Source organism: Coenobita brevimanus, chromosome 98 (assembly GCF_032717465.1).
Source record: "Coenobita brevimanus isolate Jiangsu-jjx chromosome 98, ASM3271746v2, whole genome shotgun sequence".
NCBI classification, from domain to species: Eukaryota; Metazoa; Arthropoda; class Malacostraca; order Decapoda; family Coenobitidae; genus Coenobita; species Coenobita brevimanus.
Genome location: NC_137051.1, coordinates 19,791,166 through 19,811,754, shown reverse-complemented (window position 1 = coordinate 19,811,754; position 20,589 = coordinate 19,791,166). Strand labels below are relative to the sequence as shown.

General features: G+C 42.9%; 1 protein-coding gene across 1 annotated transcript in view; it reads left to right on the top strand.

Annotated features, from left to right (window-relative positions):
• Positions 1–20,589, top strand: part of LOC145413988 (protein turtle homolog B-like) — a 178,483-nt gene that overhangs the window by 133,257 nt on the left and 24,637 nt on the right. The window contains exons 9-11 of the mRNA XM_080283560.1: positions 2,474–2,633; positions 9,201–9,497; positions 18,612–19,196. Coding sequence (XP_080139686.1) covers positions 2,474–2,633; positions 9,201–9,497; positions 18,612–19,196 — 1,042 coding nt within the window. The remainder of the gene's footprint in view (positions 1–2,473; positions 2,634–9,200; positions 9,498–18,611; positions 19,197–20,589) is intronic.

Here is a 20,589-nt window from a genome sequence, read left to right as displayed (position 1 = left end):
ATCCAGTAAGAAGTTGAGCCATTTATTAAGCATTCAGACCAAGGAGTAAGGGCCAAAACGCTTACATCAGTCATACTCAAGCACTTCTTTCGGGGCATAGCCGGTTAAGAAAGCATAACTTATGAGGCGGGTCGTAAAGGGGACTCCTCATTGCCTTCTGAGAGAGAGAGAGAGAGAGAGAGAAGGAAGGAATGAGGGCACTGAGAAGTGAAGGAAGGCGAGAGGAAGGGAGGGAAGAAGTTGTTTAAGAGAAGGAGAGTGGAAGGCAGAGAGAGAAGGGGAAGGGGAACAAGGATAAATGACAGAAAGGAAAATATTAATGATTAAGGAAATACTGAGTAGAAAATGAATAAAAACAGTATGGAGAAGGAAGGAATGGAAAAGAAAATGTTGGTTGGGAGGAAGAAAATAAAGTCGGAAGTGTGCTGAATAGGGAGGAAGGGAGGGAAAAGGAAGAAAGGATGGACTGGGAGGAGTAAAGTAAAGAGGAAAAAAGTTTAAGGAGTCAGAAATTGAGAGAAAGAAGAAAGCTGGAGAGAGATAGAAAGTGAAAGAAGGAAGAAGGCTGGAGAAAGAAAGAAAATGAAAGAAGTGAGAAGGCTGGAGAGAGAAAGAAAATGAAAGAAGGAAGAAAGGTAAGGAGGAAGGAAGTTGATGGAAGACAAGATGAAAAGAGGAGGAAAATAAAGGAGTGACGGATGGCTGTGAAGGCGAGAGGAGGAAAAGGGGATAGGAAAGGAAGCGAAGTGGAAAATGAAACATGGAAGGAAGACCAGTACGTCGACGGTGTGAAGGAAAGAGGAGAGAAAAGCAAATTTTAATAAAGTTGGTGTAATTATTTGAGTGTCATACATATACGTTAAATTTAGTTATATTAATATTTTTATTATTTTTGTCATTATTATTATTAGTAGTAGTAGTAGTATTAATATTAGTATTATTAATATTAGTATTAATATCATTTTCATTATTATTACGTGATATTAATGTATGTATGTATTTCTTCTCTCATCTGCCCTCCTCCTTCTTGTATCTCCTATTTCCACTCCATATGTTTTTCCTCCTCCTCCTCCTCCTCTTCCTCCTCCTCCTCCTCCCCCCTACCCATTGACCCTTCTGTTCGCTGTTTTTCTACCCAGCACTTCACGTTTTGCGGTTCTCATACTTTCCCAGTCCCCATTTTTTACCCCATAATACTCATTTATTCCCACGTTCCCACATTTTCCCCCATGCCTCCTGTGTTTCTTCTTCTCTTCCCTATTCTTCTTTTTCTCTACCTATTCTTTCCTATCCCCTCCTGTTTCCCTCCCCATCACCCTCTTTACGTCTTTCCCTTCTCCTTTCTCACCTACCTCTAACCCCCCTCCTCTCTTTTTTCCCCATCCACCTCTTCCTTTCCACTTTTCCTCTCGTTTTTTTTTTGCCCCCTCCACCTCTTTTTTTCTCCTTTCCATTCTCCTTCCGCTGTCCCTTGTCTCCCTCTTCTCTCTCTTTTCACTCCTTTCTTCCCCGCATATTTTCACTTTCCTTTCCAATATTTACTCTCCACTTTCTTCCATTTCATTCCCTTTCCCTACCACTGTTCACTCTCCTACTTCCTCTTCGTTTCCATCTCCCTCTTCACTCTCCTCCCTCTCTCCCTCTTCCACCCTTCCTCTGTCTCAGCCTCTCGTCTCCCTTCTCCCTGCTACTGTCATTTCCTCTCTCTTTCCTGTTTTGTTCTTTTCCCTTGCCTCCCCTACCTTCCCTCCCCATTTGCCTCTCCCTCTCGTCTCCACTGCATTCCTCCTGCGCTGCTTCAGTCCCTCCTCACAACCCCTTCTCTTTTCCCTCCCTGGCTGAATCCCTCGTTTTTATTTTCTGCTGTTCTTCCGTTTTTCACGTCTATTTCAACTTTTTGTTTTCCCTCAACATCCTCACCTATTTCACAACTCTTTCCCTTCTCTCCTTCTTTCTCTTCAAGGTACATTTTTCTCATTCCTCACCGATTGCCTCACCTCTGTCTCCCATCCTCAACCTCTTTCTTTCATTTCTCCGCCTTCGTCCTCGCCTGCCTCCACCCCTTTGACCTCGCCCAGATCCACCATCATCTTGCCCCTCTGTTCCTTTTCTTTCCGGCTATCCAGATATTTCTCTCTGTATTATACATATCTTACACTCATAGGAGAGATACCACAGTCTTCATTTTCTCTATAGTAAGCAATCTCATAAGGACCATTAGGTGTTTGCCTGTAGCCTTTCCTTTGTTTTTAATGCTTCTTCATTCTTCTTTCCTTTAGACTCATTTGTACTTTACAGTTCTTAAGCCTTCCTTCTCCATCATTTTGTACTCATCAGTAATTTGCAATCTTTCATCCCTTTCACTCCACTGTTTCGTATTCCCTTATACTGTACTTTACGCTCTTCATCCTTCCTTCTCCCCCACCATAATGTACTGCTTTACACTCCCAGATTCCCCCTTCTCCTCCACCAGGGCCAGGAGTTGCAGCACAATATCAGCGGGGGTGTGATCCAGAGTAACCAGAGCCTCGTGCTGCAGAGTGTGGGCAGGAGCGCCTCGGGTCTCTACCAGTGCCGCGCCACCAACACACAGGGCGCCGCATCATCACCACCCCTCACACTCACGGTCAAGTGTACGGGTTTGCAGGCCTTTTGTTTTGATTTGTTTGAATTTTGGATTGATCTGGGTGGGTCTTGGTAGGTTTGGGTGAGTTTGGGCAGACCTGGGTGGGTTTGGGTAGTTTTGGGTGAGTTTGGGTACGATCTGTTATATCCCAGTTCACATTACTATAGTCTGTTTGATTGACCTGTGCACCTGAGACGTATGGGGCAAGTAAGGTGTGTTGTTTCGCGGCTGCTGATTGGTCGCCGATGTTGTCAGTGAAGTAAATTCAGGCATGTATTGTAGTGCAACATGCGGACGTGGGAGTACGCCGTGAGTGGATAATTTACTTCAAACGTCACTCATCGTTTTATAAAACTTTATATTCAAATTTAATTTTCTTAAATAACAATAAACTGTTAAAGCTAATTTTGACCTCTTTAGTTTCGGAAATTATTCCATATATAACCTGGCTGCGTATATTGCAAGCAAATTCAAAATATAACTCTATATATGTTCAAATAAGAAGAGCTGTAGATTTACATCATCGGCGGCCAATCCGCAGCCGCGTATCAAACACACCCTACTCGCTCCATACATCTCAGCCGCACAGGTCAGTCAAATAGGGTATAGTTGGTCACGAAAAACATTCAGGATTTCATTACTGACCTTGGTCAGGATGCAGTACCTTCCATCCAGGGCTCATTTCCATTGACCGCCAGATCGTACCTAAGAGATTCTCAACAGCCCATGCTCTGGGACAAGTCAGACCACCGTCATGGCCACTCGCACCATCTCTGCTGGAGTCTCGAGGCCACATGGTTGCTCAGACGGTTGGGCAGATATCTTGCAATGCACTACGAGTAAAGGTGTGATGGTGGCAGTTATTACTGAGCTTAGAAAAGCAAGGTAGGTTAGTTTAACATTGACAAAGTAGTATTGTTAAAATTGGAATGTAAAGCGGTGTTCTAGGTGCCACAGGAGACCGACACACCTCCTTCTCGGCTATTTATTTTGTATAACTTTTTTTTTTCCCTCTGGTACGATGAAGGAAAACTGCCTCGGTACTGGAAACAGTACATGGTGTCTCTTGAGAATTTTTAGAAACTTCAGGTTATTCTAGGGCCAATTTTGAGTTAATGCTACATCATCATGGGTCCGAATCCCTAAAGGCACTGGACTGCTAGTACTGATAGTCTTATGAGCGAAAATGCAGTCACTAATAATTTATTAATTAGGTCGTCAGTAATTGTAGTTGAGAATTGGACCCATGTTGATCATCCCATTTTGACTCTGTTCCTGGAATAACTTCTTGAAGTTCTCTCTCTCTCTCTCTCTCTCTCTCTCTCTCTCTCTCTCTCTCTCTCTCTCCAATTATATTTATATACACATACATACATATATTGTTACATTAAGATATCAGGTTTTAATTTGAATAATAAATTGGTAAGAAAGATGCCACAAAGCGTCAAGTGCCAACGAAAATACAAACCAGTGAGACCCAAGCGTGTCTGCAAATAGACACAACTGTTTGTGTGTGTGTGTGTGTGTGTGTGTGTGTGTGTGTGTGTGTGTGTGTGTGTGTGTGGTGAGGCATGAGTCTGGCCCACTCTGTTGCCTGACACATAGTTTTGCCAGAAAGTTTGTTACCCCTCGCTGTCGGAGTGGTAAAGAGAACAGTGTTGTGTTCGTTAGGGGGGTTGTGCCACTGCTGCTCCCTCCGTTTTACACGCACACGCACTCACACACACACACACACACACACACACACACACACACACACACACACACACACACACACACACACACACACACACACACACACACACACACACACACACACACACACACACACACACACACACACACACACACACAGGAGAGAGAGGGTTGCGTTTGATCCTGTTCTAGTGCCATTTTCCTGGAACACACACACATACAGAGAGAGAGAGAGAGAAAGAGAGAGAGAGAGAGAGAGAGAGAGAGAGAGGGGCCAGAAAGCATATCAGGGCCTTTTCTTTTACGAGGGGCACTTCTCCGTGAAAGTTATTAGAATTCCCTCTCTTTCACCACACCCTCCTCCTGCCTGAAGCGCCCCAGCTGTGACAAAAATACTGCCCATAAATTGAAGCAATATTTGTGGAGGGACGGCGCCTGCTTTCAAGACACTCGATTGATAGTGTGGGATTTGTCGTACCCCTGGTGACTTTGGAGATATCGTAAGACCTGTTCCATAGCGACTCATTCTACACATTGGGCCTCAGTTTCCCCGTGTATGGTATTGGTCACAGGGTCGTATTCTGTTCGTCCTGAGGGACTTCTTAAGACCTCTTCCTAAGCGGTTTATTCTGCGCGTTGTGCCCCAGTTTCATCTTGTATGTTATTGACGGAAACTGTTGATATTAAAACTATATATGAATGACATGTAAGACAATGTTATGGTGTAAAATGCAAAATGAATCGCTAAGAAACCATTGCTACGTAGCCTCCTGTGTCACTTAGAATACGGCTCAGAATATCCAGCCATTCAATATTCACTCTTAGAATAAGGCTTAAGCGAGCGTCAACTAATCATCCTGAATCTTACTGATTTTGGCTGAATCTCATCGTGGGGCGGATATTTTTCCACTTCTTATCTATGACGTATTTTACATCATATTCATGCTGCCCTCACACGATTTTATTCATGTATTTTATTCATGTTAGGGAGGATCTCTCATTATGAAGGGGTTAATCAAGACCACCTCTAAACCATCAAGTTTCAAGAATATCTACCAACCTGAATAAAAACTTTGAGAAAATAACAAGAATTAAGAACTACGTTGTGGACGTGAAGGGGATAATAGTAGTGTGTCCTTTCATGTGTTTCCACGAATGATATATACAGACTATCTAACTCACAGACACGACCACTTCAGCTAAACAAATTTCAACCTGCACTTCTCACCACGCAAACCAAATACGTTCCACACCTGTACCCCTGCGTGAAGCACTACGTAGCGGAGGGCCACTTCCCCAGTAATAGAAAATGGTGTTCTCGACTCTTCGGATCAGTTGCCTTTCAGGATGTTGTTAGAGTGTACAGTAAGAGTTTGTTGTGCATGCCAGGCGTATAAAAACCTACCGCTGCAATACATACAGTATATCAAGTAGCCTATTTTTTTATATCCCGCGATCACACTACAGCAATCAGGACGCCATGCGTAAAAAAATAAATAAGTAAAAAAGATAAAATTTTCATTAAAGGATATCATAATTAGGCAAGTAAGGGGCAGTGTTCTCTGGCGCTTCCTGTTACTGAATACAGTTTAGAAAAATACTGCACACGTAAATAACTTTTTTAAAGTATTTTTTATAAGGTCGTTACCACAGTAAGAAGAATGTTTAATGCATCATCATCATCATGATCATCTAAGTATTCTAACCTCAGTTCCCAGTTTTAAATATAGATAGGCAGCATGCAGACAGGAGAGAAATGGACGTAAGTAGGAGAAACTGTAATCAAGAGTAGCCAGTGTAATGGACCATACACCCGCTTCGGCTATGCATCATTCTAGTTTTTTTTTTTTTCATCAAGCCCTTTTTAATACAAAGGAAAAAATTAAGTATGTACGATTAAGATAGAGGTACAGTATGCGGTACCCCTCCAGTATACGGTAAATGAATGACCAGTGTACCGTAATTAGGGTAAGTGTTTATCGCCTAATGAAAGAAAATTACGTGTCAGCAATCGTCCTTACGTAATTTTCCCCGTCTTAACCTCCCCCCCTCCACTACTCCCGTCTCCCCTGATCGTCACATCTCACTTCACTCCGCTCATTCCCCTGACCCCCCCATTCCGCTTCACCCCCCTCACTCCCCCATCCCGCGAGAATTATGTAGGGAGTCGGCTTTGGTTTAATTTATTGCCTGCGAAACCTTGCACATTGCAGTCAGTTTGTCAGTTTACATTTTGAAAGTTCATTCCAGGCACTATCAGCTTTTCTTGGTCCTTGTTACGGTGTAGCCGATTAATTACCGAATATGATCAGTCGTGTGGAGTTGTACAAAAAAAATCACTCTTTCATTTGCACTGAGTTACTAATTGAGTCCGAAACGACTGAGGGGAACTCTCATACCTACCCGTGGTTTAATTTGATGAATTAATACAAATCAGTTTACTGTATAATTTTTTTTATTGTTTCCAGCAGCCCACCATTGACTTACTTGTTATAATTCCCTTGGATTCAACAGTTACTTTCCGTGGTGGTAACGCTTTCCAGTGTTTGAACAAATCCGGTCTAAAATAAAGGAATCTATCCAAAAACTCCGTACTCCGTTGATTGTGTTCTCCGCCTTGAATTCACGGCTCACCAGCGTATATGAGCCCCACCATTATGCTCTTTGATTCATAGTTCACTTTACCTGAAGCGGAGATCAAGAAGGTGGAGGACGAGATGGAGGAGCTGGAGGAGATGGAAGATAAACGCCCATTTGTGGAAAGTTTTGTTTCACTGTTGATATTTTACATGCAGCTTGTGCGCTGATTGGTTGAATAATCACCCAAAGTGAAGGACAGAGAGCATTTGCGGTAAATATAGGGCTGCTAGGCAAGACGCAAAGAGTTATATTTGCCTGTGGTACATGGGTGTGACAGCCCCATCGCTCAATAGTCATCGAGAGTAGTAATTGGGTTACCATCATCATCGTCATCGTCGTCGTCATCTGTCGTCGTCGTCGTCGTCGTCGTCGTCGTCGTCGTTGTCATTTTTATTCTTACCCTCCTTTTTTACCTAAAGATAGGGTGAAGTAGGACTCAGAAACGAGGAAAGAGAAACTACGAAGTGGGAGACCTATCATCAGCACGCAGTGAAATGATCAACACAGTAAGCCATGCATCATTCATTTATGCACACATCATTCATGTCCCCGACTCCCGGCTCTATCTCGCAGGCCTAACTGTATGTGATATGTCTTAGCCCACCAGTAATTGTTAATCTAGGTGTTACTGTAGTGGTCATTCATCACCTGGATGGATAAGTAGAAATCTATTGTCTTCCTTGACAGTGGTCGTAGATAGATAAATAAAAAGGTAGATATATAGATCCCTGACACTCACTCGTAATTACAGTATTAATCAAGGATCTGTATTTCACCTCCGATAGCAATAGATAATGGAACGGTGAGTTGATGAGATAAAGGGAAGTTGCTTTTCTCGTCACTCCTCGATAGGTGGGTGGCTCCCTTATTCCCAGTAGTAGTTGTTAATTAAGGATATGTTTGTTACGCCTTTGTTCATATTTGATTATAGATGGTTCTTATATAATGATAGTTAACGAGAGAGAGAGAGAGAGAGAGTAGGGCCCCTTACGCCCACTTATAATTACTGATCGGGGCTCAATATTTCACCCTTTTTTGCCAACATAAAATGAATAATGGGGTGATTTGATAGATAAGGAGAACACACATATAATTAAGGCAATTTCCCTGAGTCAGATGAATGATAGTTAGTGGGGTCGATAGCTAACTAGATGGATTGATGGTTGGGGAGTTAGCAGAGAGCCAATTACACCCTCTCTCGCGTAGATTAATTGGGGGGGTGCAGGTAAATAGATGAGACAGGTAGGTAGATAGATGGTTGATAATTACTACGCCCATTTCTCTCCTGTTTTCCGTTTGTCTGTGTCTGTCTTTTCCTCATTTTGTTAAATTCATCATTGTTCTCTCTCTCTCTCTCTCTCTCTCTCTCTCTCTCTCTCTCCCCAGTTCCTCCTTCCATCTCTCATTTTATTTTCTTTCACTTTCTTCTCTTCATTTCTCCATTCTTTTTCATCCTCATGCTTCTTCGCCAGTATCGCACTCTCTTCTGTTTTCCTCTTCTCTCTTTATTTCTTTTCTTTCCTCACCAATCTTTATTTGTGTCTGTTCTCCTGGCTTTACTTTCTTTAATCTCCTTTATCTTCTGTTTTCATCTTTTCCCCTCCGTCTCTGTGGCCTGCTTTCTTCTCGTCCCTTCGTTTTCTTTGCCTTGTTCTGTGTCTACCTTCCTTGTCACACTACTGTATACATTCCCCTTCCGTGTCTCTCTCTCTCTCTCTCTCTCTCTCTCTCTCTCTCTCTCTTCCCATTCTTAGTCTCCCCTCCTTTATAATCTCCATTCCCCCAGTCTTTTCTACCGAACCTCTCCTTTCTCTTTTTTATTTCCCTTCGTCTCCTGCCTATTTCTTCCCCCATATCTCCTCATTATCCCTATCTTTTCTTCCCCATACTTTTTATCATATCTCCTCACTGGTACTAGTATTTCTCCATCCCCCCCCCTCTTCTTTTTACATATTTTGTCTCGAATCACCCTCATATTTTCCCATATTTTCTCTCTTCCCTGCCATTAGTATGCCTCCATATTTCCACTATCTCTCTCCATCTCTCCTCTTTCCCTTCGTCCTCATTTTCTTTCTCTTTTCCCTTCCTTATTTCCCCTTTCTCTTCAATTTCTTTTCTTACTCCCTTATTTCCTCTCTTTCTTCCGTTCCCCGTACTCCCTCCCCCTCCCCTTTCTCGTCCATCATTTCCTCCTCTCTTTGTCTTTACCTCCCTCATTGTCCTTTTCCATTTCCAACAGTCCCTCCAGTGTGCTCCGCAGGGCAGAAATGGATCTACGGGTCCAGCCTAGCCCACCCAGTCAACGTCACCTGTCGCGTGGAAGCCTACCCACCGGCCCTAGAGTTCAAGTGGGTCTTCAACACATCGACGGAGTACGCCCATCTGACGGGTGACCTGGTGACCTCGCTGGGTGAGGGGTCAAGCCTGGTCACCTACACCCCACAGACGCACCATGACTTCGGCTCACTCCTCTGCTGGGCCAAGAATGAAGTCGACACGCAGTTTCGCCCCTGCGTCTTCCACGTCGTGCCTGCAGGTTGGTGTGATTGGCATAATGTTCGACCACTGCAGCTTTTCGTATTCTTTTTCCCAGTATTGACAGCAAATGTCCAATGCCTGCAGTTTGTTTTAATCCGACCTGTATTTTATATTCGGCTGCAGTAGCATTTATTGTTTTTTTTTCTTCCCTACCATGGACAATACACATTCAATTGCATTTTCTAAGTTTTATCGTTTTGTTTGTAAGCTTTGGTCATGTACTGTTTGTTCCATTTCAACATCCTTTCTCTCGTAGATTTCATTATTATCGCATTTTCATTAGTGTTGTAAGGTATTGTACGTGGTATACAAGGGCAGCACGTGCTTACTTTTTTATTGTTGCTGTTGTGCATGATGAAAGTTTTGAATTAAACCATCACCACAGCCATACCGGCCAAATGAAAAGGCCCCATTTTTACAGGGTTTATTGCCCCCTCTCTACCCCATCACCCACCATCGTACCCACCCATCCCATCCACTCCCTTTTTTTTTTTTTTTTTTTTTTTTTGCCTCTCCCCTACTCCCTCCCCTCCCACACGCCTGACTTCAACGAGAACAGTCCCCACCACAATGCAGCTGTTCATACAGGGTGGGGCTTGTCCCGCCCTGTCCTACCGCCCATCCCCGTCCCTCCCTGCCCCACCACCTATCCCCGTCCCGCCCTGCCCCACCACCTATCCCCGTCCCGTCCTGCCGCACCACTCCTCCCGGTCATACCACCCCTCCCCACTCACCCTACCCTTTACCGCACTCATCATACTTTCAAGACTTATGCTTCCATGACTCAGTCTCACCTGAATAAAACCGTCTGCCGTTAGCTGTAATGGAATACTAGAGTCCCAGCGCACGACTCTGAGGTTGTCATTACCTGTATATTACCCTGGCAACCTACCATTCAAAACTGAGTTCGATTTCGTCTCATCTTATACACGAATCATATTATTATTCACGAATATATTATACACGAACATTATTATACACGAACATATTAAACACGAATCACATGCGTCTCATCCACGAAATCAGACGCACTTTTCAATAGTAAGTTGCCAGGGCACGATAATAACAATCTCCGAGTCGCGCACCGTGACTGTAGAGTTATCCCACCGTGAGAGGGTTAATGGTACGAATAATACCACTCAGACTCGCTTTCAGGTGAACGAAACTGTCTGGCATTAGCTGAAATGGAGTAGTATAATTATTCGAACCTTATGAGTAATCTGTACCCACAACTATACAACGCAGATCTTCACAGGGTGTGCTCGTTCCGCCTTGCCCTGCCACCCACAGCCCCCCTTTTGTGTGTGTGTGTGTGTTCTCCCTCATTACTTTAACATTAATTACTTGCGGTATTATTGTCTGCTTGAGTTTTATTTTCTTATATTTGGCGGTGTATACTGCACTACTCAAGGGAAAACTCGTACAGAATGTTTTGGCGTTGTTGTAACTCAGCGTTCTCGGTTTAACTCTTAGCGTGGACACTTAACTTTTTGCGTGGACGGTTTAATTCCTTTAGCACGAACGGTTTAACTTTTAGCATGGGCGGTTTAACTCAGCGTGAACGGTTTAACTCTTTCACTACAATTATGTCCTTGTTTTTGTATTTCCACTACAGATTTATTCAAGAGATTTATTTTCCGACCCGGGTTAATTAGATACGGTCATTATTAACGTCCTCACAGCGAGCGGGGGTGTCGAAGGCGAATGGAAATAATGTGACGTTAGCAAAAAGTGAAAAAGACGCCCTCAGTCGGAAGGGGTTAAAGGGACTGGAGCCGGGTGTTTTGCCCTGTTTCTATAAGCCTAGTTCTCTCTCTCTCTCTCTCTCTCTCTCTCTCACACACACACACACACACACACACACACACACACACACACACACGAGAGAGAGAGTTAGAGAAGCAAAACTCACCCACGTAAACATATGGCAGAAACACACTCACACACACACACACACACACATGCCCGCCTCCCAAAGAAACACAACTCAACACAAGAATAATTTTTCCTCCTCCTCCTCGTATTTACCTCCCTCATTTCCTTCCACATTTTTTTTTTCCTTCCTTCAACCCTCGGTCTTCCCCTCCTCCCCCGCTCATCTGTCTCAGGGCTGAACGAACGCTACCGCCACGAGAGCGATGTTTTCCGGAATAGCGTGTGGCCTGTCCCCAAAAGTTATGACTTGTGCGGTTAATGTTTCTTTGTCATGGTTTTGGGGAAGTGGAGGAGGTGGTGCGTCTTTGGGAGTTATGGTCTGCATTTTTTGGAATATAATGCATGTGTGTATGTGTCAGGTGGAGTATGGCTGTGATAAGTACTGGGCAGTTTTTTGAAGCTTTTATGTTGATCTCATTTTTATATCTAATTTAATTCGTTTTAGCTTAGATTAATTTCATCACTCATTAGTCTGTTTTTGTAAGTGATTCATTCTCCCATTTAATTTATTCTGCTAATGTCAGTCATCTTTTTTCTAATTATTATTTTCATGTCACGTTATTGTATCTTCCCTAATTCTTCTTATTCCTATCACACTTTATGCATGTTTTATCTGTCTTATAGTTTGTTTCGTCTAATCTGTCGTCTTTTTTTTTTATATAATTGTTTAACTCTTATTCTTTTCACGTCTCCTTTCTTTCCTCTGTTTTATATAATTCTTGTTATTTTTTGCTCCTCTTATATTTCATTCTTCCGTCTTGTCTCAACTTACTCTCCAGGGGTCGCCTAAGAGGTGGGCAGGGTGGGGATGGAGTGGAGTGAAAGAGGAAACTCGTTCCCTCCCCCATTTCCACGCAGTATGTTTGGTCATTCTCCTATTTTGTTGTCATTCACACTTAGTAATTTTATGCAGTCAGCATATATTTAGGGGATATTTAGCATTTTATCTTATCAAAAACTGTTATAAAGTTAACACACTGCACATGTCAAATATTGAAACTTACTGACTCCCCCTCCGTAGCATTCTGTATTGTCTGCTGCATACTATTAATCTCGTACATGTTATGTCTTTGTAATATGAATCTAGTTTCCATATTTAACGTGCAAGCGAAAATCAGTTTGCCGTGGGCTCACGTAAGCAGATGAAGAGATGCTAGAAAGGCCTCTGAAGGCCTTTGATCCTTACCTTACGGCCTGAAATTGTCATCTTTTTATCTTGGATGCAGAGCTGTAGCTGTAGGTTACCACTAGAATATGGTGCTCGTAAAAAAAAAAAAAAATGGCAAGGATGTAGTGACTAACTACTGCCATTGAGCTACGGGTAATACTCGTAAGCAGCAAAATGTCAAAAATCTCCACCAAGTTAACGTGGGCGAACACTGACAGACTTGAAGAATGAGGCTGCGTTGTCGCCCGATGCTCTGGCGGTGAAAGTCTATTTGTAGCTACAGTGACGTTGGGTACGAGAGACCTGAGGTGGGTTCATTTCTACTCATCTTTTCAAAAATAAAGAAATAAATAAATTCCACAGCGTATACTTCCCACATCGGCCGTATCTAACGCTCTCCATTTTTGACACATCATACCCGAGAGAATCATCCACGAGCAGTGACACATACTAGGCTTCCCTCAGCCTAAGAGTGTGAGATACAGAAGTAGTGAAATTTTAGACGAACTTTTACCTCGGCCTGTACATTCATGGGTGGCCAAAAAGAGCAGTGCGTGAGACGACCCCAAGGAATGGAACGAAATTACTTTTGGAATGTGACCTAACGTACGGGGCTGGTATTTACCAGGGATATTACCGTCTTATTCTGGGTGCCACGGGAGGTGCCACGGGAGGCCTCGTAGCAAACCTTCCTTGGCGATTTATTTTGCATGTTTCAACTTAGCATTCCTTTTTGTGTTAGTTATAATTATCGTTTTAATATTGACATTGTTTTCATCGGTAACATACAAGAGAATACTGAGGTGTTTCATCGGTAACATGCAAGAGAATACTGAGGTGTTTCATCGGTAACATACAAGAGGATAATGAGGTGTAATGTGCCGAATAAATCGCCAAGGAAGAGGTGTTACGAAATCTGTGAAGCCACTTATGATACAACCCTTAACAATTCGTACGATAAACAAGCCTCCACAAGTTACCTTTTATTGCCAATCAATTTTGTTTTTTTCTTGTCACTTATACATTCTCTCAGATTTGATCATGAAGTGTGCCTGTGTGGTAAATGTATGACTGAAAACAGACATATACAAACAATCTTGAATATAAATGAAGCTAAGGAGAATTTTTATACTTAGTTCCCTGAGTAATGTTCAGGCGAAGATGTATTTGGAGGAACTTAAGTGTTATTTTGGGAGACGAGAGGCATGTTTGGTGGCGCTGTGACGTGAGTGGGAGTTCTGCGTGTTTAGCTCTTGTACGTATTTATCTTTTTTTCTTTTTTACTTTTTTCTCATTATCTGGAGACGGTTTTGTTCAAGGATACAGTTTTCGAGCTGGAGGAGGTGGATATAGCCTTCATCAGCACTACTGCCTATAGAGGTCCTTCCCAAGTTGAATTTAATCGTCTGGAGCCGCGCGCGCGCGCGCATGACAGAGAGAAAGAGAGAGAGAGATACATCACGGCCATTTTACTGTTGCTTTGTTGCAGTGTTCCTCACCTACGTATGCCTGTCACCTCTCTCCATAGAGTGTTCCATTTGTGACTTATCCATCGCCTATAGTTCATAAATTGGGTGGAAGCGAAAGACAATAAAGAGCTTTAGTTATTCATTTCTTAATCACTTACGCCTACACGAAATTTAAAGTCTCTCTCTCTCTCTCTCTCTCCTCCTCCTCCTCCTCCTCCTCCTCCTCCTCCTCCTCCTTCTCCTCCTCCTCCTCCTTCCGTCATACCCTTACTCTCCGTCTCCTTCAATTCCTTCACCTTCCCTTTCCCCCTTCCTAACCTGTCCCCCTCTCCGTCACTCCCTCTCACCGTCCTCCTTTCCCTCATTCAGGTTCCTTCAACCTCTTCTCCCGCACCCACCATCACTCTTATATTCTTCACCTCCCGTGCTCTCTCTCCCTGAATTTCTCCTTCACCCTCATCTCACTTTCTCCCCCACCCCCTCTTCTCCCCGCCTCCCTCCCACCTGAGTATTCCATTACAAGGCCTTCTGTATTTCCTGATCTTTTTCTCCTCCATCTTCGTCTCTCTTCCTCTTCCTTCGTCTCCGGCTCATTTCTTTTCTAGCTCTCTTGCGTCCTTTATTCCTAGTATCTTTTCTTCTCTCCATATTTCATTCTTTCTTTGCTTCCTTCTCTCCCTTCCTCCTTTCCAGCTGTTTTTCCTTTTCATCTTTTTTTTTTTTTATTATTATTATCCTGCTTCACCCTTCCCAGCAATATCCCCCTCCACCTCCTTTCTCTATCATCCGTCTCTTTCTCCGTCCATACTTATTTCATCCTTCACTTATTTATTTTGTCCTCTCATCCTTCAGCCTTTACAGTTTCCCTTCTGATTTTTCCTTTAATTCATCATTTCATACATTCATTTTTTTAATTCATTCTTCACCATCTCTTCTTACACCATTCACTCATATCCCCTTATTTATCACCTTTGATCCCTTGCATTATTACTCATCTTCCTTTATTCCTTCTTTACAGTCTTATACTGTTCACTTATTTTCCCACTTTAAATCTTTTTTGACTCCATGCATTATTCACTCTTATTCATTTCTCTCTGTTTCCTTCCACCACTTGCCCATCCACACCTCCTTTTTACCTTTTTCTTTTCATACCATTCACTCATTCCCCCATCTGTAATCTTCTTTATCACCTGCAGTTCATTCATTTTTCTTTTCCATGTACACTGTCCACTACTCTTACCTCCGTTATTCAACCCTCCCCTCCCCACCCACTCATTCATTTTCATTCATTCATTCGTTCATTCATTCACTCTCTCCCTCCCTCCCTCCCTCATTCACTCACTCACTCACTCACTCACTCACTCACTCACTCACTCACTCACTCCTGCCCATTCTGAATTATTCTCGTCCATCTGTCCACATCATCAGCAATTCCGCGACTGGTTTCTCGTGCACTTTGATGTCAGGCCGTCCACCCCTTGTTGATGTTGTTGTTGATGGTGACCTCTTGAATATAGATTACAATACAGTTTTTCTGTTTTTATCTTTCTTCAAAAATTTCTATTGTCCTGCATTTAACCTTTTGAAACTACTCTCCAGTTAGGGATTTTATTTTTGCTACTCTCTCTCTCTCTCTCTCTCTCTCTCTCTCTCTCTCTCTCTCTGTGCGTGTGTGTGTGTGTACATTCTGACCCAAAGATGTTTTTCAAGTAGAACTGCCTCCCCCCCTTAATGTTGGATACGCCCCTGGTTGTGTGTCCTGACCTGACATGTGTTTGCGCGTGTTTGCACCCTGTCGAAATTCCCCAGAAAACCATATACAGATCTTTCCTCTGACACACACTGCCACTCCCACACAGCACATTTTCTCATGCACTCACCTGACTCACCAGAAGCCTTCCCCCTAACGTGCACGCCAGGCATGGGTGGGGGCGGGTCAATCCTCCTGTGACTTGAAGCAGAGTACGTCATTTACACTTCATATTTGCCATCATGAGACAATTTTACTCAACTTAGGAGAGGCTTTTCGGATTGGAGAGGTCAAATACAGCCCTCATTTAACTCCCTTATACAAAAGAGCTACCCTTAGCAGCAGTAAATCGTCTGGAGGTAGTTAAGAATAAGCCAGTAGCAGACGTCACATAATTCAAGGGGTTAAGCGATACCCCTCGGCCCCCACATGCAAGTTAGAGAGCTATACTTGAAGTCGCTAAGATTTCGTAACGCCTCTTCCTTCCTCATGTACAATACTGGAGCAAATAATGTCAGTATTAAAACTTGTCTTACAATGCTATACAAGAGAAAATGAATGTAGAATGTGCAAATTAAATCGCTAAGGAAGAGGTGCTAAGAAGCCTCCTGTACCTCCAACAATACGGTTCAAAATAGTAAAACCCAATTGAGGTGCCCGTCCAATGAGAGAGAGAGAAAGAGGAGGGGGGGGGGTATTGTACAAAGGCAGCGGTACATACATGGCATACCTGTACTTTGATACGTATGTGCTTCAATGGCTATCGACCCCAGCGTGATTTATAGTGATGACGCCACACACCGTACCGGACAGTCACGTCATTGCACACACCACGGCACCACACCTCATCCTTTTTAAGTCCAGGGGCTGTCATATATCTGTCACCCTAACCTGGCCCTGATTTTCGTCCTTTTTGCAGTTTATTTTACGTCTCTCAGTTGCAGGAAACGACAGTCCATCGGTTTCACATCCTTTCCATAGCACTTCTTCGTGACTAACACCATAATCCAGTATTAATCGCCTGTTACGGTTCAGCATTCAGTATGGAGAAATAAAAGTGTTGGGTCATGTTAGAGTAAAAAAGAGTATGGTGGAGAGCCAGTTCTGCCCTCGTCTTCCTTTCATGTCTTGAAAGGAGACCAAAAGGTGGGAATGTGGTGCTGGAATTTGTTCCTTGTGCTGGTGTAGGGATGTAACGACCCCACTGCCTAGCTTTTGTGTTGCAAGCGCCTCGTACGCCCAGGATCTTTAATCTAGGCCAGAAATTCTCTATGTGGTACGCGTCGATTTAAAAGCTTTTATATGTAATATCGCGGACAAAAAACAAAGAAATATACATAAAAAAATACAATAAGAGACCATTAATCTTCATTGAATTCCAAGTACCCTGCTGTCCCTCTGGTAAACTTTGCTGCGCACTTTCTGCCAGCGAGTCTTTTTAAGTGTCACTGAAATATTTAGATGGCATTCATGCAGGGATATACAACGGATCAAACCCAAACTGAGTACCGCTTTATTTATTTTCCCTGAGCATGAAACTTTAAGATAATTGGTAACCTTTTATATAAATTAATTCACGAATATAATTATACGCGTTCACCTAAATTTGCATAACTATGGACATACTGGTGCGCAGCTGACTACGCAAATATCAAGTGGTACACGACATAGAGAGGTTCGGAACAGATTTGTTTGTATGTTGTTGTCCATAATTAGGTGTGATTTGGTTTGGTCTGCTCTGATCACGTTAGGTTAGGCTAGACTAGATTTTGCTAGGTTAGTGACATACATACAGTATATCATCTTTGATTTCTCATTTTATGTTCTTTATGTCATTCTAGTATCAATATGTTTGTCTGCCAAAGTAACCAGGTGTATAGAAGTATAAAAAAGGTGCAGTGAGCAAGATAAATAACTAATAAAAAGATTATACGAAGCCTCTTGTGATACGATACGACCCTGAAGTAGGAAGATGATTTTGCTGATAATGACTTCCAGGATAACACTTCAGTATTGACGTGTGCAGAACAATACCTTGAATATTTTGCAGTTCTGCGGTTAGAATTTCACAGGTAAATCCTCGGCTGTAGCATAATTAGTATTGCTCAAAGAGCCAAAGAGTCGGATTGTTGCTAATTAAGTGATCCAGGTCGGTGTTGGCTGAAAACGAGCTTGATGTTCTTTGTTGTGTGTGACTAAATCCTCTGAACACACTATATGCGAGAATACACGCACATATAGTCTGTAATTAGACCCTGTATAATGTATGTGGGTAATAATGTATTTAGTTGTAATATCAGTCCTTTTATATCTACCACATTTGTAATTGTGTATGTCTAGTATGTCTTTTTGTTTCTATATACGGTATCCTATTAAATTTCATCTTTCTATGTGTCTACTAGTAAACTGTCAGTCGATCTATCTGTATATCTTACCTTTCTACCTATCTCTGTACCAGCCTGTGTGACTGTCTGCGACCTGTACCTATCGCTGTACCAGCCTGTATGACTGCCTGCGACCTCTATATACAGTACTGTACATCCCAGTCTATCTATCATAACCATCTCATCTGTCCATCCCATCTTTTTACCTACGTACCTAATGATCTGTTTATCTGCACCTACGTATCTACCCTACATGTATATCTGTCATTGCATTTATCTGCCTCTCTGTATATATGTTTACCAGTTTCCCTACTCTCTCTCTCTCTCTCTCTCTCTCTCTCTCTCTCTCTCTCTCTCTCCATTAGCATTAGACACTCCTAATGCCTCTCTTCTCCCCTCCCCCCAGGAGTGCCGGAACCCGTGGAGAACTGCAGTGCCTGGGAGGGTGGGGGAGGCGAGGGTCGGAGGGTGGTGGTGTGGTGCCAGCCAGGGTGGGGAGGGGGGCTAGACCAGACCTTCACCCTCGAGGTACGCCAGGGATGGGCTGAGGGAAGGGCTGGGGAGGAAGAGGGAGGGAAAATATTAGCCCAACTGAGGGACCAACTCGAGCCGCATTTTACCGTGGCTGGACTGAGGGCCGGGCAGGAGTACGAACTATCAATTGTAGCCTCGAATAGTCAAGGGACGGCTACTCCGACTATCCTGCTACACCATACCCCAATAGACGTAGCCGAGCAGCGGACTAGCCCCGTGGTAGCCCCAGCCTGGCCCCCTCGGCAGTTAGTAGCCCTGACCCCCATATTGGGCTCCGTGGTAGGGGTGGTGATATCCCTGCTGCTCTGCTCTCTGGCCTTGATCTTCTTCGTAAGGAACAGGAACAGGATTCGAGCCCACACCCACGCCCACACAGACGCCACGAAGGTGATCTACAAGGAGAAGGAGAGGGAGGAGGAGGACTGTGAAGGGCCTGATGTGATTCTAGTGAGTGCAGGTGAGTTAGAAAAGTATTTTGTACCTTCACTTTTCCCAGCTATTTCCTGCAGCTGTTGGGATGTAATTAGCTATAGTGTTTTTACCGTAAATGGGACTAAAATTGTCATCTCTCTACCTTGAAAATCACTGAAATAAATCAACACTGGAATATGGTGCTAGTCACGAAGAAGTGCTATGCAAAAGGATGTAGAGCCATAGTCTTTTTTGTTTCTGTCAGCGGTCTACGGGAAATAAGCTGCTGGAGGAAAAAAATCAGGGCCAAATTATAGTAAAAATATTTTAGTTTCTACGCTTCGTTTACATTTTGGTCCATATAAAACATCAGCTACACCATGACATTCCTCATTATGGGGATCACGTACTAGCAAACATGGCGTCATTTGATCTTACTTTTATTTTATTTTATTTTTATTTTTCTCAGATTCGCTCATCAAATTTCACTCATTAGATCACTCATCTACTTTTACTCACTTTTGCATTCATTTGTACTTGGTGGCTCATTCGTTACTTTGCACTTATGTTTTCGCTCATTTATCCTTTTTTTTTTTTTTTTTTTTTTTCACTGACTCACTCATTTTCACTTAGATTTTTTCTCTCACTCAGTCACCAGCTTCCTGACTCATTCTTTTTTCACAGATTTTTTGACTCACCCCAGCACTCAAAATCACTCACCTCTTAAACTCATTTCTTTGTTTATTAACTCTTATCGCCTTTCACTCAGTACTCACTACCCTCTTCCCAGACTCACTCACTTTAAAGAATCGCTCACTTTCTCATATACTTACGCCTCCTGAACTCCTTCGTCCCGAGTAAGTCGTTTTTTTATTTTTTTATTCTATTCGCTGCCAGACAATTTTATTCTGCTTAAGAAATACCTCGTGTCGGGAAAGGCGCGGAAGAAGGCTATATCTAACCTCTCCAGCTCGAAAAATGTCTAAGCTTCACTCCATCAGTTCAATGACGTCTTCATTGTGTTATGCTATCCCCAGACGATTTTATTCACGTTATGAAAGCCCTTAGTAGCGAAAAGTTTAACCTGTCCAGTTCAAAAAGCCTGTCCTCAGCTGAATAAAATCGTCTGAAAGTAGAAAAACACGTTCCCGCGTCCAAGGGGTGAATAAAATCGTAAGAAAGTGATAAGAATAAATTAAAGTTGAAGAATAAAATTGTCTAGGGATAGAAAGAATGAATTTTAAAAAATGGGATCTACCGGTTGAACGGATTAATCAGACTTTTGCACGAAATTATTTAAATTGTGGATTAAATTGAGAGAGAAGGCGGTCCGAACGAAGTGGTCTGGTCTTATCATGTCCTGGATATTTATTTTCAGTCCATATAAGTAAAAGATAAGGATAATACAACAGAAACTTACCCTCTCAACCAAGCAGACC